General features: G+C 36.7%; 1 protein-coding gene across 6 annotated transcripts in view; it reads right to left on the bottom strand.

The window, feature by feature from the left end:
• CYTH1 (cytohesin 1) overlaps positions 1-20,658 on the bottom strand; it is a 202,947-nt gene that overhangs the window by 117,041 nt on the left and 65,248 nt on the right. For 2 of the 6 annotated variants that reach the window (XR_013487154.1, XM_020965882.2), the window contains exon 1: positions 975-1,177. The exons of the other annotated variants lie outside the window; for them this stretch is intronic. Coding sequence is in view for 1 of the 2 variants with exons in the window: in XM_020965882.2 (XP_020821541.1) it covers positions 975-1,002 (28 nt within the window). In the remaining variant the exon portion in view is untranslated. Of the gene's footprint in view, positions 1-974; positions 1,178-20,658 lie in introns of those variants that run through there. 6 annotated transcript variants of the gene reach the window in all.

Raw genomic sequence — 20,658 nt, forward strand, 5'->3', positions numbered from 1 at the left:
TTACAACCTTCAGCTCTAATGGTAAAACCCCACTATTTGACTATAAGGTTAGATGTAGTCTTCCACCCAAAATAAAACATATTGTTTCCTACAACCCTGTATAAATTAATTTTTATTACAATTTAAAGGTAAGTTATAATATTAAAACTCTACTACCTACTTAAATTTCCATGAACATCATTTTAATAAAAAACAAAACAAAATAAAACTTTAAACACACTGACTCTCAGACACACTTTTCACAGAGAATCTGTTGGAATCAAAAAACTTTAAGAATATCTTCCTATTACTTATAATTTCACTACTTATTATGAGGCTGGAGAAGGCAGTCCTATCACATCCATCTATCATGCTTCAAAATAACCTGAAAGTAATTTCGTAAAAAGAAGAAAGAAGCCCAAAATATTAGGTACTTTTTTTGGTCATGTTTAATGAATAAAAATATAGGTAATTTTTAGTCCTAACCCAAAATATCCCTCATCCCAACCTGTTAATGTCAAAAACATTATGATTGATAAACACTTTGTAGACCTTGATCATAAAATTAACCCAGTCCAGCTTCATAACTCCTATCACTTCTGACCAAGTGCCAAGTTTAGACAAAGAAGAAGTTGAGGATTCTGAGACAAAGTTAATCCCCTTAATTAAGTAGTATAAGCACTGAGCGTTTAATTTCAAAGAATCCGATTGGTAATAATACACTTGTGAAAAAGGGACAGCTGATATGGACAACTAATTTACCCCTTTTCTACAACAGGAGGTGAAGATAAACGAAACAATCCCTATACTATATTTTTCTCTTTCACATGGAAACCTTGCAGTAAGAAGAAACCACAGCCTGGGTTAATTCTAAACCCCACCCTATAAAGGTAAAAGGCCTTTCTGTCTTTAAGCTTCACATTATTAGTCAACATACACACAGAAATTTCCTGTCCTATTGCAGAACTAACTTTTGAGTATTATCTTGTACTCACCATCTTCTTCCTCCGTTTTAAGGACCATCTTGTCCAATTGGATAAAATATGAAGGTCTCAGCCAAGTTTATTCCTCTTATTTGGTTTCTTCTGGTAAGAAATGTAACCAAAGAAAAAGCTTTCCAAACTAAGTAAGATTTCTTGTGCCCAGAAATACCTGTAAATCTGTCTAGCCACTAGGACAGCTCAGAGCTACTTCCTGAACTGAAAGCTACAAATACACAGAGCCAATCAGTAAACAGCCAGAAAAGGAGTGTCATTCCCTGCTGAATCACCACCACCCAGTTCCTGTCAAGCAGAAGTACCTTCCTATAAAGAAAGTTAACTCTTTTAGCACCTAGAGTTTGTCTAATGGGGAGACAAATGTTACAGCAGTTCAACTCTTTTCACAAACACAAGCAAATTAGATTTAGCCATTAGAACTTTCTGTTCTCTTATTATCCTTTAGCCCCAATTTTTAGATTACAACAGGAAAAAGCCCTATCTTCTCATAATGAGATCATAGTTTATTTCAAAAGAGGATGACTAGTCAGAGTTCATGACACCATAGGCCAAATAGGCAAGATTTTAGGAGTCCACCTTGCATATTTAGTAAGTAAACTCAATAAATGTATGGTATAAACAAAGCAAGCAAAACACCAATCTAAAAGCAAAATGCCAAATATGATGAGTTCTTGCTTTCTAATCATCAATACCTTTTTCTAATGTATCTTCCCCAGCAGCTTTTTTCTTGTGTAACCCTTACCCCAAAGCCCAATGGGACTCTCACATTGATGGAGATGAAAGCCCAAGCTAAGATGTCAAGCAGCTCCAACCTTCACCAGTCCACCTTTAGGGATTATCCTTTGGGCACTCTTGGCTTCTAGCTTCAAGAAAGAAGATGGAAGAGTTCAACCCTGTGAAGTGCGTTATTACTCTAGAGATTTGGGGAAGTATTCCCCTTGGGTGAGATCTCAATAAGAGAGTTCTTTCATTCTGTATTGCTGGGTATATTATTTTTATATGTATACCTTCTCTGATTTCTGTTTGCCCTGATCTGGATAAATAGGTTTATTTGCTATGTGTATTCATTGTGGAACTGGTATCAAGTGGAAAAGTAGTCAAGTATTAGATATAGAGCTTGGGGTCCCCCTCCTTCCTCCAGAAATGACAAAGCAATCAAAAGTTAGATGGAACCTATCTCCTAGATGAACGTTATTTAAGGGAGCATATAGATATATTTCTGGGCCAGAACCCTCCCGATTATATTGGGAGTATGGTAAGTCAGCTCAACTGAGAGATGGTTATGGATCTCACTCAAACGGAATACTCCCTGAAGTCTCTAGAGTAGCAAGCTGGGAATAGATGGAGACTGCAGGCTCCTCTCCTGTTTTCCCAGTGCCTTTTCCTCCAGCAACCTGAAGTAAGGTTGGCTTCTTCCATGTTCTCTAAGGACAGCAGAGTGGTGACCTCTGGCCCCAACTTCCTGCTTCCCCTCCTGGCAGGAATAAAAGTCTACTTTAGAGAAGGGTGGAGGGAAAAGAAGCTAGAGATATCTATTTTGCCTCCCTCAGCCACACAAGGACAGGCCTCTGACCATGGATTCATTTCCCATTCTCTTCCTCCCAACATTATCTTTTTTCTTGATTATTGCTTTAGCTTCCTGATCAGTCTTCCTGGTTTATTCAGGTTTTTCCTTTTCCCAATCTATCCTCCACATAGCTGCAAACAGCAATATTTACAGGATGTGGGTGTGGCAATGTCACTCTCCTGTTCCGTAAATTCCAGTGGCTCTCTAATGCCTGGCACATAGTAGGCACTTAATAAATGTTTGTTGACTTGACTGCAGGATTAAATATAGACTCCTTTATTTGAATTTGAAGTCCTTGATGGCCTGATTCCAGCGTACTTTTCCAGGCTTATTATAACATTGTTCCCCTCCGTACACTCTGTGGTCCTGCCAAATAGACCTTGCTGTTCTGCACACATGACATCCCCAGTCCTATACCCATGCTGGCACTATTACCTCCCCTCTTTTCCATACTGAAATCCCTGGCTTCCTTCAGGGTTTAGCTCAGACAGCACTGCCTACATAAGGCCTTTCCTAACCCAGCCCAACTGCTGCTATTTCCCCTGCTCTCAAAAAATTACCTTGACAATATTTTACATATCCCTAAATGCATACATGTCGATTCTCCCAATTGAATGCAAGTTCTTTGTGGACAGAGACTGTTTCATTTTTGTCTTTATACCTCTAGTACCTAGCACAGTGATTAACACACAACAGCTGATTAATAAATTCTTGATTAATTTATCTTTGTGATCTTGTTTGTACCATCTCCGCTGCCAGAATGGACTTCTATTGATCCTCTCTTCTCCCTCCCCACCTTCTCCATATGCTGGAGTGCATCCTTCCCTTCAAGCTACAATGCATGTGCTTTCTCCTTGATGAAGAGTTTCCTAACTCTATCCAATTGATTCCAAATGTTTCATATCACTTTGCCTGAAACATTCCCTTTATACTTTTCGCACTCTTATATCTTCATTATTGATATCTCCTTAGTCCACATAACATCTTAAGTTCCTTGAGAACAGAATCTGTGTTACTGCTCTCTTCATATCCCTAGCACCATCTCTTTTATATCATAGATGTGAGATAAAAGTTGATTTGAGTGCATTAGTGATGTTTATGAAGTGTATATATGTATATATATATATATATATATAAATATAATACATAATGTATTTACATACACTACAAACATGAGAATTTTCAGTATGAAAATTCCTTCCATCAATGTAGATCAGCAACTTGTTTACAATTTATAGTCTTATAGAGTAATCTTGGGCATTGAGGGGTAAAGTGACTTGCCCATGGCAACAGTTAGTATGTGTCTGGGGCAGGTCTTTAAATTCATGTCTTCCTGACTCCCAAGCTGGCTTTCTATCTACTAAGCCTCTCAGGTGAGGTATTTACAATTGAGAATTTTGTCAAGAGAATGTATGCTTCACAGATGGGTTGGAAAAGATGGCCCCTAAGTTCCCTTCAGCTGCAAGTCTGGTTCTAGGCGTTATACTTTAATATTTCAGTGAATCTACGTCCTCTTAACTGCGGGTATTCTCCTCTGATGATACAGGTGGATTTTACTCACAAGATCTTCTAGAAGCCTTCCTAGTAACATTACGAGGACACTAACCAGTTCTCAGTCTATCAGTCTTATCTATTGCTTCTTTCTAACCATATATTTCTTGGATGATTTTTATGCCACTTCCTACCAATTTTGGTAAATATGCTGACACCAAATTATGCCCATTTTTTTTGCCCTCTGGGTCTCTCAGAGTTTTAAAGTTTCTCCCCCACCAAGTTTCCTCTCATACATATGTTAAGATTCCTTGACAGAAGCAAAAGCAGACAACTTTGTTCGATAATCTCTGATTATTAATGTCAGGCAAGAAATAACTCATGGAGGATATCCAGGGAAGAGTTCAAACAGAAGAAAAAATTTCCAATAAGTGATGAGGTCATCAGTTGCTCTTGTTTGTGGATGACATTGTACTGATAAAATAAAGCCACAGAGCACTACAAAGCCTCACTAATGAGATCCATAACCTATTCAAAAGAGTTTAGCCTAACAAGCCACAGAAGAAAATCCAAGTAGATGAAAAATGCTTTGTGCCCAGACTATCACACATAGTTGGACAGATAACTCACTGAGTTAGTCCATCATTATATTTATCTTGGAGAGAGAACGTAGAGAGACAATGAGACCGGACCAGAATTAAATAAGAGGAACAAAAGTTGGCTGGAATTTCATTTAGGAAACTGAAACAGAAATCTATTCCTGTTAAAAAATTTAATGTGATTTTTGTTGATAACTTTTGTTTTTAAATCACAATCATTTCTAAATATTGCATCCCTTTCTTACCTAACAAGCCATCCTTCAAAACAAAGATGTTTTAAAAGCAGAGAGGGGAGCAGTTCAGCAAAACTAATTAACACATCAACCATGCCTGACAATATATGCAATATTCTATACTGACAGTTCCTTCTTATCAACTCTTTTCCAGGACCAAACCTGGTTTAGATCAGCATTCAGTTTCTTTTTCTGTTTATTCAACATATATTGTGATAGTCATAATATATATCCTTTTCTTGGTTCTCTGTATCAGCTTATACAAGTATTCCCAATCCTTTCCCATTTTTTTCATATACGTCTTTTCTTACCATATAAATAACATTTAATCACAATTCACTTACCACAATCTGTTTAGCTTTCCCTAAAAAAAAAAAAAAAGAAAACCAACCCTCTACTTTGTTTCCTGTTTGTTTCCATTAAAAAGTGCGGCTCTGAATACTTTTACATATATAGGACACAGGTATAGACCCAACAGTGGGATTTCTGGGTCAATGTGTATGGGCATTTTAGTCATTCTTTTTGCATAATTAAGAACTGATTTCCAGAATAGTTGAGCCAATTCACAATTCCAATAGTGTATTAGAGTGTTTGGCTTTCTACAATCCTTCCTGCCATGACTATTCTCATCTTCTATCACCTTTGTCAATTTACAAGATATAAGGTGAAACCTCAGAGTTGCTCTGATTTGCATTTGTATTAATTATATTTTGGAGCAATCTCTCAAATGGTTGTTAATAGTTTGTGATTATTTTGAGGAACTGTTTGTATCCTTTGAATGCTATTTATGGGGGAATGATCCTTGGTCCTATATATTTGTGCTAATTCCCTAAATATCTTAGATTCCAGATCCTCATCAGAAATAAATGATGCCAAGATATTTTCCCAATTAAAAAACTCCCTTCTAATCCTAGCTACATTAATTTGGTGAGTGCAAAAGAGTTTCAATTTGATGTGGCCTAAATTATCTTTCTGTCTTTTGTGATCTACTCTATCCATAGTGTAGTTAAGAACTCCACCCCTATTTCCCAAACCCAAATCATATTTGTTAGAGGTACTCGATCTCATTCTCTTCTAATTTTTTGACAATGTCATATTTCATTATCAGATCATGTATCAATTTTGAGCTTATTGTGGCATATGTTGTAAGGTGAGCTAAATCTAATCTCTGTCAAACTGCTTTCTAGTTCTCCGAGACAGTTTTGTTAAATAATATCCTTTCTCAAGTTATATTTGCTTTTGGATCTGTCAAGCAGTGGATTACTGAAATTGTTTAAAAACCCCCTTTTTTTTTAAGCACCAATGTTCCTTCATATAATACTTTATGGCTGCAAACTACAGAATCTCAAGTAACCTTTCTCTCTAAGACACCTACATTCACATGAATTGGCAACAAAACTGTATAACATGGCCAGGTCCTTCAAGGTCTGGCAAGGTGAGACAGGACTCCAGTGGCTTCATGTTGCCTCCAGGAGCAAATGCAAAATGGTCTGTTTGGCATTCAAAGCTCTTCATAACCCAGCCCCCTCCTACCTTTCACTTTACTCCCAAAACATACTCTTTGATCCAGTGACACTTGGCCTCAAAGCCATTTCATAAACAAGACACTTCTAGCTCTGGGAATTTTCTCTGGCTGTCCTCAATGCCTGGAAATTCTTCCTCCTCTACTCCAACTACTGACTTCCCTGCCTTGCTTTAAATCCCAATGAAAATTCCATTTTTTAACTGGAAGCCTTCCCCAACCCCCCTTAATTCTAGTGCTTTCCCTCTTTTAATTATTTCTTGTTTATCTTGCTTTGTATATGTTTGTTTGCATTAGATTGTAAACTCCTTAAAGGCAGGAACTGCCTTTTACCTCTTTCTATATCCCCAGAGTTTAGCACAGTGCCTGGCACATAGTGGGCACTTAATATTTATTGATTCATTGATCAATCTCCTCACTAGACTTGTAAATCATGGCTGAGATAAACAATTTCTAACTACTGCACTAGGTTTCTAAAGGCCTAGAAGGTCACAACAATGCTACATTTGCCCTCAAACAGTACCCAGGACACAGCTTACTTACCGCAACACTCAACCTCCTGCTCACGGAGTCTGCTGCAGAGAGTACTTACAGAGGCCTCTAAAGACACAACACTGAGGATAGAAAAGTAGAATGCTGTGCTTAAATCTAGCAAAAACTGAACTTAGTCTAGAACATTTTTTAATGATCTGCCTTCATTAGGAGACAGTACTTTTACTGTGCCTAGATTCATTAAAACATGAGGTCCCAATTCTTTCCTACTCTCCCCAACTCTGTGATACTGAACCCCTAGATGCCAAGGAACAAACCTTTCTCCTCAAAGGGGAAAGTTTACTCCAGATGTTCACTTCTTAGTCCTATCAATCTCAACATACCTCTCCCAATATCTAGATCTTCCTGTCTCTTCCCCTGCACTCTATGGAATGCTTGATCCATAATTAACAAATTTCTAACTTACATCACTTACTCACTTGCTCCTTCCATCTTTTGAAACTGAGACCTGGATCCTTCCTGATGGTATTCTTTATATTAAAGCACTTTTTCATTGATTTGTACTTATTCATTTTATTTTTATATTACATGGATACTTGTCTCCCCTATTCAACTGTAAATTCCTTGTAGGTAGAGGCTGTTTTATTCTTTGTATCCCTAGGTTATCATAATGCCTGGAACACTGTAAGTGCTTAATAAATGCTTATTAAATCCTAAGACTCCTCCCTAATTAATTCTCTCACCTACTACAGGAGGTGTTCCAAACCTTTTCCCCCTCTCTTTAAGTCTACTCTGCCATCCTACAGGATTTTGCCTCATACTTCACAGGAAAAATTGAGGCTATTCCTTGAAAGCTATTTCTTCTCCTCTCCTCCTTATCTCACATACCTCATTATTCTCCAGTATCTCCTCCTTCACTTCAGTCTTTCATAATGAGATGGCCCTTCTACTTTTCAAGGCCAGATCTTCTGATGTTCTGTCAGGTCTCCTTGATCTTATCCCCTCCTGTCTTCTCCAGCAGATTGCCCCCACCAGCATCCTTACATTTCCAAAATTCCAATTTCTCTTTATTTAATGTTTTCTTCTCTATCGCCTACAAACATCTATGTCTCTTGTAGATTTAAAAAAACCCTCACTTTATACTATCATGCCTATCAGCTACAGTAATCAATCTCTTTTCCCATTTTCTGCTAAATTCCTTTAAAAAGACATATCTTCATACAATAAGTGACTCTACTTTCTCTCCTCTCACTCTAACTCTCTTCTCAGTAAACCCTCTGCAACCTGGCCTTCCAACCTTGTGATTCAATAGGCTGTTTTCTATGAAGTTACCAAATAATTTCTCAATTGCCAAATCTACTGGTTTCTTCTCAATCATCCTTCTCCTTCACTTCTCTACAGTATTTGAGACCCACCTACCTTCTAGATACTCTCTCCTTTCTGGGTTTTATTCTGCTCTCTCTCAGTATTCCCCCTACCTATCTGGCTGCTCCTTCTGACTCTCTTTTGCTGTGTCTTCATCCATGGTATACCCACAAATATGAGTGTCCTGCAAGAGTCTATCCTGGGCTCTCTTTTCTTTTCTCTTTAAATTATCTTACTTGGTGAGTTCATCAGTTCCCATCAGTTCAATTATCATCTCTATGAAAATGATTTCAAGATCTATTAATCTGGCCCTAGATTCTCTTATGAACTTCAATGCTGAACAATTCAACATGTCTGAAACAGAGCTCATCTTATCTCACTATTGAGGGTACCATCATCCTTCCAGGCTCAAACAGCAGTTTTACCTCTTACCACTTCTCTCTCATTCACTTCACATAGCCTATTAGTTGTCAAATCTTGCTCCTCTTCTCTCCATCCACAGGCACCACCCTAATTTGGGCCCTCATCTTCTCTTCCCTAAAATAATCTAACAGTCTTCTAAGTGGATGTGCCATCTCAAATCTCTCTCTACTCCAATCCACCCTCCTCCACTGAGGTGCCAAAATGATATTCCCAAAGTACAGGTGTAACTATGTCACCACTCTTATCTCCTTTATAAACTACAATCTAGTTGTACTACCCTCCTTGCTATTACTCATACACAATATCCCATCTCTTGTCTTCATGTTTTTGCATACACTGACCCACATACTTTGAATGTTCTCCTTCCTCACCTCTAACTCTCAGAATCCTAGACATCCTTTAAAACTTAACGGGAACACTGCCTCCCCCAGAAAGGCTTTTCCAATCCCTCGATTGCTAGTGCCTTCCACTCTAAATCTTCCTTCAATCTACTCTATTTATGTACTGATTTCATATGTTGTCTTCCCCTCAGAATATAAGCTCTTTGAAGGCAGAGACTGCTTTTGCTTATTTATTTGTAATTCATTTGCTTTTTATTTAGCACAATTCCTGATACATAGAGTAAGTGCTTAATAAATGCTTGCATTGATTGATTGATTGATTAATTGATTAACTAAAAAAGGCAAAGATGTAAGGGAAAAGATACTTCAATAAGTTATAAGGAAGGGAAAGTGGAAAAAAAGGGCAAAATTGTCTTGAATGCAATGAAATGTTAAGACCATCTGAGGCATATGAAAAACTTAGTCATATTTTTAAGACTCTAGGGACTAAATTAAGTACTAATGACTTCAGTGGGAGTAATGTGTGAAGTAGATGATTACACTTTCAACAGTGTTTGATTCTGTACTATATTTTCACTTTCCACATTTTTATTTGTGACTTATTTTTAATATAATAAGGCTTCTGATGCTTTGAGTATTGCTAATGCTTATCAGACTGTTACTGTTTTCCTTTAAGTATGTACTTCTACAGGAAGTTTACTGCATTCTCAAATTTGGTTTTATTACATCTTGATCTAACATTTTCTTCCCAGAGGAATACATTTCTGAAACTGACAACAAAAATAGGATTCATAGAGGATTAAAGATTTGGCACTATAAGGGACCTTATATAACATTCAGCAAATTCCTTACACTTTAAAGATAATGTGAGGCCCACAAAGATTAAGTGATGAGACAACAGCTTTATACCACACTCTAGTATGAACTAGCTCATATTTTTATAAGTAGTAGTGTGGTTCAAAAATCAAGCAAACATTAGGATATTAAAACTTGAGGATGATAACCTTCCACTTAGATCCTCAAATGAGGCAAAACCCATATAATATGACCCCAATCAACAATGATTTTGTACTAATCAAACTCTATTATGATGCCATGAAATTATTCTGGTAAGCCAGTAGTCCATTTATAATGTTCCTATGGAACTAACTGGTCCCTGTAATGTTTTGGCTATCATCTTTTCATGAGACCAATTAATCCTATTATTTGGGTATGCCTGTACTGATAAAAATGAACGAATGTATATTTAGTGAAAAGAACACTAAATGATGTAATGGTTGATGACAAATCCAGAAAGAAAAGAAAAGGTATGGACCAAGAAAATTTATGACATAAAGTTCACATCAGTTAAAAATAATTCAGTTATACCTCAATAGGATTTAATCACTCTAAAGCTATTGTCATAAAAAGTCATATCATCACAAAAAAGAAATAACAGAACCTTTTATACTTAGTTATATGCCACTCCAAAAAAAAAAAAAGCTGAGAACTCAAACAAAATAAAGGAATACTTACAAAAATAAAAAATCCAAAAATTAACAGAATACCAAATGGAAATGTCACATAATTTAATCTCAGAAAAAGAAACTGAACCAGCTACAAAAGAACAAATAAAGGAAAAACCCTGTGATCCAAATAGGATAATTCTAGAAAGCTTTTTAAAAAACAATATGTATAATGCCCAAATAATGCTCAAAAACTGAGAAGAAAAAGGCACTCAAACTCCTATTGTGAGACAAATATAGTCCTAACATCTAACCAGTGACAGTTCATTAATGAATATCAATTAAAAAATTTTAATAAAATCTTGGCAAAAAGACTACAGAAATCTATACTCCCCTCCCAAAAAAATCATTCACTATGATCACGCTGGCTTTACACCAGGAATGCTAGGATGATTTAACATTAAGAAAACAAAACAAAAGTGTCAAAAACCGCACAGTTATTTCTAGGGGCAGAAAAGGTTTTGACAAAGGACCATACTCAATTATACTATTTTTTAAAAAACCTACAAAGTATCAGCACGGAGAGATCTTTTCCTAATATGATAAAAAGTATCTATTTAAAACTATCTGCAAGGAGGAAAAATATAGGAATAGTTCAAGGATGCCTATTTACCCACTACTTGGTATAGTCCTAGAAATGCTAGCAATAGCAAAGAAATTAAAGGCATAAAAGTAAGAAAAGAGGAAACAAAATAATCCCCATTTGCTGATGACATGATAGTTTATTTAGAAAATTTTGAGGAATAAGCAAAGATACTAATTGAAACAATTAGTAGCTTCAACAAGATTGCAAGAAAAAATTAACCAACAAAAATCAATAGCATTTCTATGCAATAGCAAAAATCCAGAAGTCAATAGGAGAATGGGAAATCCCATTTTAAAAAAACTATTAAATGCATAAAATAACCTGAGAATCCATCTTCCAAATCCATCCTAGTCAACATTGTGCTCCTTAAAGAACTAAATGACAATTTAAATAGCTGGAGGAATGTACAATATTCAAGAAGAAACTGCTGGGCAGTCAGTAAATAAACATTTAAGTGCCTACTATGTGCCCAGCATTGTGCTAAGCACCAACGATACACAAGGGCAAAAACAGTACTTTCCCTCAAAGAGTTTCTGTTGTTATGAGGTAGACAACATGCAAAAAACTGCATATACACAACATAAATGGAAGGTAAAAAGAATATGACTAAATGTCCCTTTTCTTTGACCCAGAGATTCCACTGCAAGGCATTTACCCAAGTATGTCAAAGTCTAAAGAAAAGGCCCTATAGATGTCAAAATAGCAAAAACATGGAATGACTAAACAACCTGTACATTAATACAAACCCAATGGTGCAATAAGAAATTATGTACATCCCTGGGGCCACACTGAAATAGAAATTGAGCCCTTGTAGGCCTCATACTGATTCAGAAAATCACAAATTAATATCATCTATGTTGTATTGTATTTTTATTTATTTCATTAAACATTTCCTAATTACATTTTAGTATGCTTCTGCAGTATTTGGTACCTCTGGTGTATATGATAATTACAGAGAGAAAGAGATTTATATGAATTTATACAAAGAGAAGTAAGCAGAACCAAGAAAAGCATATACACAATGAACATACCAATGAAAACAGAAAGAACACCACCATAATAAAAAATGAAAGCTGCATAATTATAATGGCTATTCTTGGACACAAAGAAGAGATACGAAAAGATACTTCCTTTTCAATTTTCTCCCCACCCCCTCCTTTGTAAAAGTGAAAGACTGGGGGTGGGGGATACTGCATACTGTATCATATCAGACTTTTGTGATTTGTTGCTTAGTTTTGCAGAGCTGGTTTTTTCTTTCTTCCTTGCTTCAAACTTTATATGGGATAGCTCTCTAAGATGAGGTAAGGGAAGAAACAGTAAGAACTACAGAAGAACAGAAGAAATCAATAAAGTTTAATTTTTTTAAAAAAGAATGTCACTATTTTTTATTAAGTGAAATTCAGAATGAGTTGGGCAATGTTTGCTTGACCTCTATGCATCACTTCACACTTTGGCCACTCTCTTCTCCAGGATACTTTTGCCTCTACATTTCCATAATACTGCTCTCATTTGCTTTTCCCTTCTACTGGTCTGATACTCCCTTCTTGTACTTCTTGCTAGATCATCCACCAATCAAGAATTTATTAAATGTTTACTAATGTTCCAAGCACTGTGCTAGGCACTGGGGATCCAAATACAAAAAAAAAAAAACCCTCAAAAAACAATCTTTACTCCCAATAAGCTTACACGCTAATGGAGGAGACACTAAGTACAAACATAAGTATATGCAGAATAAATATGAGAACAAATGCAAATAAATACACAGTAGTTACATGAAAGAGTATGAGAGGAAGGGTACTAGACTGGAGGGGGACAGATATGGCAAGGCTTCATGTAGAAGCTGGTACTTGAGTCTTGAAGGAAGAGGAGGATTCTCTGAGGTGAAAGTAAAGAGAAAATGCATTTCAGGCAAGGGGAAATACAAAGGAATAGAGACTGGTAATGGAGGGTAGAATATATAAGAAAGAGAAAGAGGAGAGGATTCTGGGAAGATGGCACAGTAAATCAAAAAATTCCAAGCTCTCAAGATTTTCTTCCACAAAAAGAGATAAAATAGTAACTCAGGGCAAACATACAGCAGTAAAAATAAATGAGATAAGGGACCCGAACAAGGATCCTCCAGAGACATTTGAGAAGATCTTAGGAAAAATACCAGGAGGAGATTTGGTCCTTGTAAAGAGTAAACACCTCCAGGCTAGGGACAGCTTAAACAACAAGCTGCAAGACCTGAGGTTAGCTGGGTTGGGAGGCTGCCTCAGCCCCTGTCACAAGAACTTTTACCCAGGGGACAATGAGGGGAGTTGGGCATCTGAGCTAGGGAAGATAAGAGGGAACCTCTGCTGGCAAGGAACACCAGACTCAGCTGTGCTGCAGAGACTGGCCAGGGTGAAAAGGAACCAGCACATGCCTGGTGAGTGCAGCAGTGGGGCAGGGACACCATTGGCTGTGGGCACTTAGAGGAGGCTGGAGGTCTTAGTTTGGGTTCAAGGTCACAGAAGAGAACTGAAGGAGGATATGAAGCCAGAGGCACCATCCCCCATACCACAGGACTAGAGGTGATTACAAAAATTAAGCTATTTTTAAAAATGGCCTTTCCACTGGCTCTGTCATATTCCAGTGAGTTGCCATAATGCCGAACACAAAAGGAAAAAGGAGAGGGACACGATACATGTTTTCTAAGCCCTTTCCAAAACATGGTGTTGTCCCTCTGGTTATGTATGTATATGTATATATAGGTGAACATACAAGAAAGGTGATATTGTATGGGTATGGGCATGGCTCAGTAAGGAATGCCCCACAAATGTTACCATGGCAAGACTGGATGGGCCTATAATGTTACTTAACATGCTGTATGTATTGTTGTAAACAAACAGGTTACGGGCAAGATTCCAGCCAAGACAATTAATGTGGGTATTGAGCATATTAAGCATTCTAAGAACAGAGACAGCTTCCTGAAGCAGGTAAAGGAAAATGATCAGAGGAAGGAAGCCAAAGAAAAAAGGCACTTGGATTCAACTGAAGCACCAGCCTGCTCCACCCAGAGAAGCACACTTTGTGAGAACCGATGGCAAGGAACCTGAGCTGTTGGAACCAATCCCCTACGAATTCATGGCATAAATGGCTATAAAATAAAAACAATAAAAAAAATTCTTGGGTTTAAAAAAAAATGAACAGGCAAAGGAGAAAGAATCCAACCTTAGAAAATTACAATGGGAACAGAGAAGAACTGGGTTCGCCTTCAGAGGAGGATACTGAAGCAAAGAAACCCTTTTCTACCCAAAAGAGTATTGTCAAATGGTCCCTTACCAAAAAAGAATTCATAGAAGAACTTTAAAAAGACTTTAAAAATCAAACGAGAGAGATGGGGGGGGGGGAGAGAACAATAAAAACAAGATTATGAAAATAAAGTCAACCAATTAGAAAGGAGATCCAGAATATTAAAGAAGAAAATGACTCCTTGAAAATCAGAATTGGGCAAGGGGAAGCCAATGAGGTTATAAGAGATCAAGAAATAATAAAACAAAATATAAAGAATGAAAAAATAGATAATATGAAACATCTCATCAGAAAAACAACTGATCTGGAGAACAGATCAAGAAAATAAAACATAAGAATAATCAGACTACCTGAAAGCTATGAGCAAAAAAAGAATCTTGATACAATAATACAAGAAATAATTAAAGAAAACTGTCCTTAAGCATTAGAACATGGGTGGAAAGCAGAAACAGAAAAATCCACCAATCACCACCTGAAAGAGATCCTATGAGGAAAACCCACAGGAGTATTATAGTCAAATTCCAAAACTCCCAGCTCAAGGACAAAATACTATGAGCAACAAGAAAAAAACAATTTACATGTGATGGTGCTACAATTAGAATCAAGACCTAGCAGTAGTGAGACTAAAAGACCGTAAGTCTCGGAACAATATATTCAGAAGAATAAAAGAACTAGGCTTCTGGCCAAAAATATCATACCCAGCAAAGCTAAGCATAATTCTGAATGAAAAAAAAAAACAAATTTAATGAATATTCAGACTTTCAGGACTTTGTTAAACAACAACAACAAACTTGAACTTAATACAAAATTTGACATACAAGAGCCAAGAGAAAAATAAGGTACATACCAAAAACCAATTATAAGGGACTCAATGAGGACAGATGACTTACCTTTTATATATGTAAAATGTAAAACGTATGTCTAAGATTGTTATTAGTAATTGCGTAGTTCATAAGAAAGACTGGGGTAGACCTGAGCATGACATGACTTCAAAATATAAAATTTTTCAGGAACAGCTAAAAAGAGTAATTATCTTATATAAATGAGGTGTGAGAGGAAGAACTGATAAAGAGGAATTAGATGGGGAAGGAGGGCTGTTAGTTCTGGAAACCTATTTTCACTGGGAATGGGTTAAAGACGGAACAATACATATACAACTAGAAGAGTATAAAAGTCTTCTAAATTCAGAAAGAAATAAAAAGCTACGAGCTGGGAGAAGATAAGGGAGGGATCTTTAGAGGGGAGGGTGAGGAAATAGGTTAAAAGGGGGTATAGAAAGGTGTTTAGATTTATGGGTGGGGAGGATAAGGGATGAATCACTGGAGGGGAGGTAGGTTTAGTAATAGGAGGGTAAAGGAGAGACTAGAAGCAAAGTAGAGGAGTCAAGAGGGATAGGAAATAAGAGACACACAAAAACATAGATTAGGGGTAGAATCTCTTAGGGAAAGAATATGTTTATGTATGTATGTATGCATGCATGCATGTATGTATATATATATGTGTGTGTGTACGTGTATGTGTGTATATGTGTGTGTGTGAGAAAGTACATATAGATATAGATATATCCATGCTTAATTGTAGCCTGGGGAGAAGTAGGAAGAAGGGGAGAAAAAGAACAAAGTAAAAAGTATACATCAGAGAACCAAAGAAAACTTACAAGGAAGCAAAGGTGGACAGCTTTTAACACAAAGCATACTATTTAATATATTGGCTTTCTTGAAATGGAAATTTATTGCTATATATTTTGAATCTTCTCTTATATTCTACTGTGCACATGACATTTTCTTCTTATTTTACATTCCAGTTTTAATATAAGTTTATAATGTTTAAATTTTTTTTCTTATGTATTTAAGTTTTAATATTCAAGTCTAAAATAAAAAAATATTTAAAAGAAAGAAAGAGAAAAGAAAGCCAGTTTGATTGCATCACAGTGTGGGGATAAGGTAGGGAGAGGGAAATGATACGCAATGAGGCTGGAAATACTAGTTATTCTCCTCATTTAAAATCACCCCTGAATTCCATCTATAAAACTCTAGTTGATCAAAATAGAAGATTTGGGGGAGAGGTTTATATATTACTTTATTCATATTTATTAGTATTTTAATATTTTTGTCACTAATAACACTGGCCTTTACTTATCCTGTCTCCTAATTGTGGGCAAACCCTGAGATCTACCCAGGGCCCTCTTCTTCTCTATATATACATTTTTAGTGACACTATGAGCCATAGTACCATTTATGTAAATGAGTCTCACTTCTGTTTACCCAGCCCTACCCTCTCTTGTGAGCTCAAACACCACATCACCAAAGATGTCCCACAGGCATTTCAAACTCAAATATCCAAAAGAGAAGACATTATCTATAAACCCAAACCAACTCTTCTTAAAATCCCCTACTACTGTTGACTACCACCATCCACACAGTTACCTAGACTCACAATCTCATGGCCATTATCAATTTATTCTATATCCAATTCATGGCCAAATCTTAATAATTGTAGGAGGTACAGTGGATAGAGCACTGGGACTGGAATCAGGAAGATGAGAACTCAAATTTGGCTTCATATACTTATTGGCTATATACCCCTGGGCAAGTCATTTAACTGCTGTTTACCTCAGTTTCCTCAACTGTAAAATGAAGATATTAATAGTGCCCACCTCCCAGGGTTTGGGGTGAGCATCAAACAAGATCATAAATTATAAACTACTCAGCACATGCCTGGCACATGATAAGCGCTATATCACTGTTAGTTATTATTATCATCATCACTTTTCAACTTGTCTCCGGTTTATTTATACAGCTACCAACCTAAGCTTACCTCTCACCTAAACTATTATAATAGCTTCCTAACTGGTCATTGTGCTTCAAGTCTCTCTCTTCTCAAATCCATCCTCCACACTACTGTCAAAGAGTTGTTTTTTTGTTTTTTAAGTACAAGTCTAATTCTGTTGCTCTCATGATGAATAAACTACAGGAGTTCCACAGGAGGATCCAGATTGCCTCTAGGATCAAGTATAACTTTTCCACTTCACAACCTTTGGCAGGTTAGTGGTGAAGTGGGAGTGTCTGAATTGCAGTGAGCAAGACCCGAGTTAAAATTCAGCACCAAATACTTATGAGCTGTATGATCCTGGGCAAGTTATTTAAAACTCTGCCTCAGTTTGTTCTATTGTAAAATGGGAATAATAATAGCACCTATCTCCCAGGATTGTTGTGAGGACCAAATGAGACAATATTAGTAAAGCATTTTACAAAACTTAAAATTCTATGTAAATGCTAGTTATTGTCATTGTTGTCATCATCACCAAGACAACATTCTATCATTTGAATGCCTTAGCACTGGCTGGACTCCATAGCTGGAATGCACACTCTCTTGACCTCCACACCTAAAAATCCTCAATTTCCTTTAAAAGCTTAGCTCAAAGGCCACTTTCTATATGAAGTCTGTTCTAATCCTACCAGATGCTAGTGTCTTCTTACCTCCATCTCTCCCTATCGCTAACATTACCTTGTACTTATTTGGTATTTTTTTTGCTTATGCTTCTGCCCCTCCCACCATAAAAAAAAAATCTCAGAATTAGAGAGTTTTGAAAAGACATCAGCTGTCATCTAATCCAACCCATGTGGCAGGCTAGGTGGCGCAGTGGAAGTCAGGAGGACCTGAGTTCATCTCTGGCCTTCGACCAAACACTTGATACTTTCTAGCTGTGTGACCCTGGGCAAGTCATTTTATCCTTTTGCCTCAGTTTTCTCATCTGTAAAATGAGCCTGAGAAGGAATGCCAAATCACTCCAGTATCTTTGCCAAGAAAATGGGGCCACGAAGAGTTGGACACTACTGAAAAAACTGAACAAGAAGAAGGCTCTTCACAACCCTGACTGCCCTCTTCTGGACATTCTCCAGCTTATCTTCCTTAAATTGTGGCACCTAGAACTTAACACAATACTCCAGATGAGCTCTATCAAAGGTAGAGTAGAGTGGAACCAACAACTCCCTGTTCGTGGAAGTAGGAAGGTAGACCAAGATCACATTAACTTTTTTGGCTGCCATATCACACTACTGACTCTCACCAAACTTGCAGTCAATTAAAAACCCCAGATCTTTTACAGAATTATCTTACCATAAAGAGATAGTTCCCTCATCTTATATTTGTAAAGCTAATTTTTTTTAATCTCACTGAAAGACTTTATATTTATCCCTATTGATTTTCATCTTACTATATTCAGCCCAATGTTCTAGCCTATCAGGACTTTTTTGGATCATGAGCCTGTTACCCTTCTTAGCCTGGTACCATCTGAAAATCTGAGGACCTTTTGTCCAAGTCAGTGATAAAAATATAAATTAGCAGAACTAACAAAGGATCTCTGCCACAGAATATCTGTCCTGTTGACAATGGATCATTAACAATGATTCTAAGTCTGTCCATCTAATTTGCCCATCTAACTAGTTCCGAAGACATATATAATTGTATTATTGTATGGTCCACATATCTCCATCTTCTCCACAACTGAATCACACGTGATTAAAAAAATCAGATTAGATTAGGTTAGCATATGATATAGCAATCATAATCAGCATATTACATTAGCAATTAGACATGACAGCAAAATCTTTGCTAACATCTAAATCAGCTACAGCCGCATCATCTAGTAACTTCATAATCCTGTCAAAAAAGGGGGATGAAGTTATTCTGGCACGGCTTGTTCTTGAGATGCTGCTTCTTTTTGATTATCACTTCCTTTCCAGATGTTTACCAACTGTCTCTTTAATGTTCCATTATATAATTTCCTTTAAAAGTCAAGTCAAACTCACTAGCTTATAGTTTGTAGACCCTATTATTCTCTTCCCTCCTTTGAAAAACTAGAACATTTGCTCTTCTCCAATCTTGTGGTACATTTCTACTTTTCCAGGTTCTTTCCAATATCACGACAGTGGTTCAGCAATTATATGCAGCAGTTCTTTCAAGGAGGTAGTTCATGTCAGTCAGATGGCCTGGATGAAATTCATTAAAGAAAACTGAGTGGACTTTTTTCCCCTATCTCCTTACTTATCTTAGGTAGTGTCTCCTTTTTAGCCATTTTTTTGTTTTGCCATTTCCAGTATAAAGATCATTTTCCTTTGAAGAGAGAACAGAAGCAAAATAAGAATTAAGCAGTTTTGTCTTTTCTATTTTGTCAGTATTCAGCATCCTATCCACCCTAGACAGAAATCCTATCCCTTCTTTCATCCTTTTCCCCTTGAAACAGTTAAAAATGGTTTCTGTTGTCTCAGCTTTCCTTCATATCTTTCTGAGCTTCAACATTCCCGACACTTTTTACAGGACTGTGCCATACTCTTATTTATCCTGTTACCAGACTTTGTTCCTATGTTCTGTACATTTCCTCTTCAAATATAAATTGGATGGCGAGTTCCTATGTATCCACACTTGACTTTTCAGACAAATTCTATTTTTCCTAATCATTTAAATAGTTCCCTTTATATCTCCAGAATTTCATTCTTGAACATCTCTTATCCCTACTAGGCTGATTTCCTTTGTAGCATTTAGACCATGGGTTACTTCTTTGTTACTAAAGTATAATACACAAGGCTACCCTCACCCACTTTTTACCTAGTCTGTTTCTTCTGAATAAGGTATTCCTATCCCAACAATTCTCAGTGACATCTACAAGTTCAAATTTACTTAACTTTTACTTAACTCAAATTAACTTTTATTTTTTACGTAACTCAAATTTTACTCAACTTACAATTACAACCTCTCATTGGAGAGAGTATGTAGTATCTTACTTGGAGAATGTACACAGTCTTCTCCCTCTCTCATTCCTTTTCATTCAGGGCCCTATTGATCAGATCGTAATATAAGAAGGTCCAATGGCAAAGATCTCAAAAAGAGTATATAGAACTATTTGAATATATTTGTTATTTCAAATAAATCAAAATTGATTTTGTTATAGAATTTTGCAAACCCCTAAGTTTGAAAAATCCTGAAGTGTCATAAAACTCAGAAAATTATCTAGATCTCAGGTAGATGATTTTTGAGTGAGTGATATAAAAAAGGAAGCCTATCTACATATTGCAGCATTCTCTCTCGTTTGAAAGATCATCTCCCAGGGCAGCCAGATAACACAGTGTAAGAGCACCAGCCCTGGAGTTAGGAAGACCTGAGTTCAAATGCAGTCTCAGATCAGACACTTGACACTTACTAGCTATGTAACCCTGGGCAAGTCACTTAACTCAATTGCCTCAAAGAAAGAAAGAGAGAAAGAAACAAAGAAGGAAGGAAGG

Source organism: Phascolarctos cinereus, unplaced genomic scaffold (assembly GCF_003287225.1).
Source record: "Phascolarctos cinereus isolate Bilbo 61053 unplaced genomic scaffold, phaCin_HiC Scaffold_5;HRSCAF=322, whole genome shotgun sequence".
Lineage (NCBI taxonomy): Eukaryota > Metazoa > Chordata > Mammalia > Diprotodontia > Phascolarctidae > Phascolarctos > Phascolarctos cinereus.